Source organism: Plasmopara halstedii (genome assembly GCF_900000015.1).
Source record: "Plasmopara halstedii genome assembly, contig: Scaffold_614, whole genome shotgun sequence".
NCBI classification, from domain to species: Eukaryota; Oomycota; class Peronosporomycetes; order Peronosporales; family Peronosporaceae; genus Plasmopara; species Plasmopara halstedii.
The window spans coordinates 236,668-239,123 of NW_020187532.1; the positions used below are offsets into that span (position 1 = coordinate 236,668).

General features: G+C 40.0%; 2 protein-coding genes across 2 annotated transcripts in view; both read left to right on the forward strand.

The window, feature by feature from the left end:
- Window positions 1-183, forward strand: part of PHALS_12081 (uncharacterized protein) — a gene marked incomplete at both ends in the record, with an annotated part of 371 nt that extends 188 nt beyond the window's left edge. The window contains one exon of the mRNA XM_024727555.1: window positions 8-183. Coding sequence (XP_024578121.1) covers window positions 8-183 — 176 coding nt within the window. The remainder of the gene's footprint in view (window positions 1-7) is intronic.
- A 1,643-nt stretch (window positions 184-1,826) lies between these two features.
- On the forward strand, window positions 1,827-2,096 carry PHALS_12082 (uncharacterized protein; the record flags this gene model as incomplete). The annotated part of the gene is made up of 2 exons (XM_024727556.1): window positions 1,827-1,925; window positions 2,007-2,096. 2 exons carry the CDS (start codon window positions 1,827-1,829, stop codon window positions 2,094-2,096), a joined length of 189 nt encoding a protein of 62 aa, XP_024578122.1.
- Between the last annotated feature and the right edge of the window lie 360 nt (window positions 2,097-2,456).

Here is a 2,456-nt window from a genome sequence, read left to right on the forward strand (position 1 = left end):
ATGTTAGCGATCGATTCAATTGTTCTGTATTATGCAGTCCGCAAACATTTATCGTTACCACTTCAAAAGACATTCAAAGATCAAAGTAGAATATATCTTCACGTGAAAAACATGGACAATGGATTCTGCAGTCCTTTCGAAGCCTCTCGTGCCCTCGTAAGCGACGTTATCATTGTTATTTAAGTACAACAAGTAGTATATCAGCGATGCGTCGGCACAATAGTAAAACAGCAAGATTTATAACGTAACGTCACAAGCCTTATGCTCTTACAGCTTCTATAGCAGCGTCGCACAATTTTGAGCGCATGTGTAAGTACTACATTGTGACTCATAGCGGATGACGTTCACGACTTCTGGCTTATATTGGTCACTGTTGAGATGACGCCGCTTGGTAACGTTGAAGAACAATTGCAGACGCATGGCTATCTCGCATGCATAAGTTTCAGATTTGCTCATACCGTAGAACGATCTCAGATTAAAGTAGTGGTTAAGGTGTGGTGGCTCCATTTCCATGATAAAGGGTTCTTACCCTTTAAAGAACAAAATTTGACTACCGCGAGGTACTAGCCAGTACCTACGTCTCCTCGTCCTTGATCATGGTATACAGACCACATCTTATTTCAATACGGCAGCGTAATTTGATCTAGATATGGCAACATTCGAACAGAAAAAACATAGGATCATAATAACCATTTTCGCTTTCCGTCGAATAAGCAAAGACCTAGGCATTGTGTCTGATTCAAGAAACCGTCGAGAATTGAGACGCAGAATGAGACATCTCTAGTCATACTCATAGCCACAGAGGAGATTTATATACCAATAAATACAAAGATCGAGATTTATCGTACAAGCACAAACACCAATTTTGATCCGAATGAAGCAACTGTAACCATTTAAGATACTATTTTTTTTAACTAATTGGATGGTTAGGGCAGCAAAAGAGAAATATGTTGTCAATTGGTATTACTGACCTTTTTTATTTAATCTGAGAGGCTTAAACTTTTGGGAGCATAAAAGTGTGTATAGTCTAATATTTTTACTGAATTTTTGTGTACGTGTCGACAATCTTTTGCCCTCGACAGCCTGAGGAATGAATACAAGTACTTAACGTCCAGGGCGATGATCAAGATCTATAAGCAATGGGAAAATACGTCAATGCCGATCTTAAAACAGAATAGAAAGGTAGTATTATTATAGCTCCACGCAGGTGAGTTAGTATGTTCGCGACTTAGTAATTACAGCCTCAAGATGGCCAAAAATTTCCAATGTGCTCTCAGGATGAGAAAAGCAATAGCTGTAGGACTATAAGTGGTATTGACTAGACCATCGAAAGTTTTCATTTTGAAAATATTGCTTTGACCGACATTTTTATTCAGAATAACGTTGCATTTAGACTTGTTTTAAACTTGCAAATCAACGTTCATTTCCAGATATATTTATGCTGTAGCACTTGAGAACGCAGCATCAATACACTTTCTAGTTTTCGGCTGCTGCGCTTTGTATAGTACACCCATCTTCTATTGCGCAAAAATCTAAAATCTATTGCATTGATGTAGAGCTACCAAATGTGTACTAAAAACACATGCGAGAATCGCATCTTGATTGAATGGAAAGAGATCTATAATATTGGTGGTAAGTAACAGCACAGTTATGAGAAAACGTTCTGCGTTTAAGTTCATGCGCTGAAATAATGGACTGCTGCAAACTTTTATAAATAGGTAATCAAAAGTGTATCTGACGTTTTCTGGGTTTTGCTTGACTCGTCAGCGAGCTATTGCCGCGGTTAAATTGCTTCACGATGAAAACACAGTCTGAATTTGCGAACAATGTGCAAAGAGTTATTACTTGCAGGATCAGTCATGACCCCGAAGGCTTGGGGATGGAAAGGAGGCATAGCGGCATTGGTCTGGGCTTTCCGTTGTCAGGTCTAAAACTTGTTTCTTCGTGTGGCATGCCGACATAATAGAAAATGTGAGAATTTCGTGAGAACACTTCATATTTGGTAGGTTCTGGGTCATGGTGATAGTGATTTAGTGGTAATGAGCTCGGCTGATAGCCGACTGTTTATTCACGAGCAGCTTGGCTTTTTATGTTAATCGTGGCGGAGCAAGGATGCGAACGGTCAAGCGATTTGTGCACACGGTAAATGACGGCATGACTGACTAAGCGCTATTTTCTCTTCAGGCATACTGCGCATGTGTGTGTGAATGAAAATCAGGATCAGCATGTCGCCATCTGTCTTTTCAACTATACATTTGTTTCAAGGCTATTTGACTTGAGGTTTTTGTACGCGCTTGTCTTCTTTCAAGCGCATCATGCAATGGGTGCACGATCTGGTTCGCGAAACTGAGTTTATAAGTTTGTGTCAGGAAGGAGCAGCTAAATAGACTCCTCTCAAATCGAGATCTGCAACCCAGGGTAACTGTTGGAGGATGACAAATCGAACCGCATTAGAT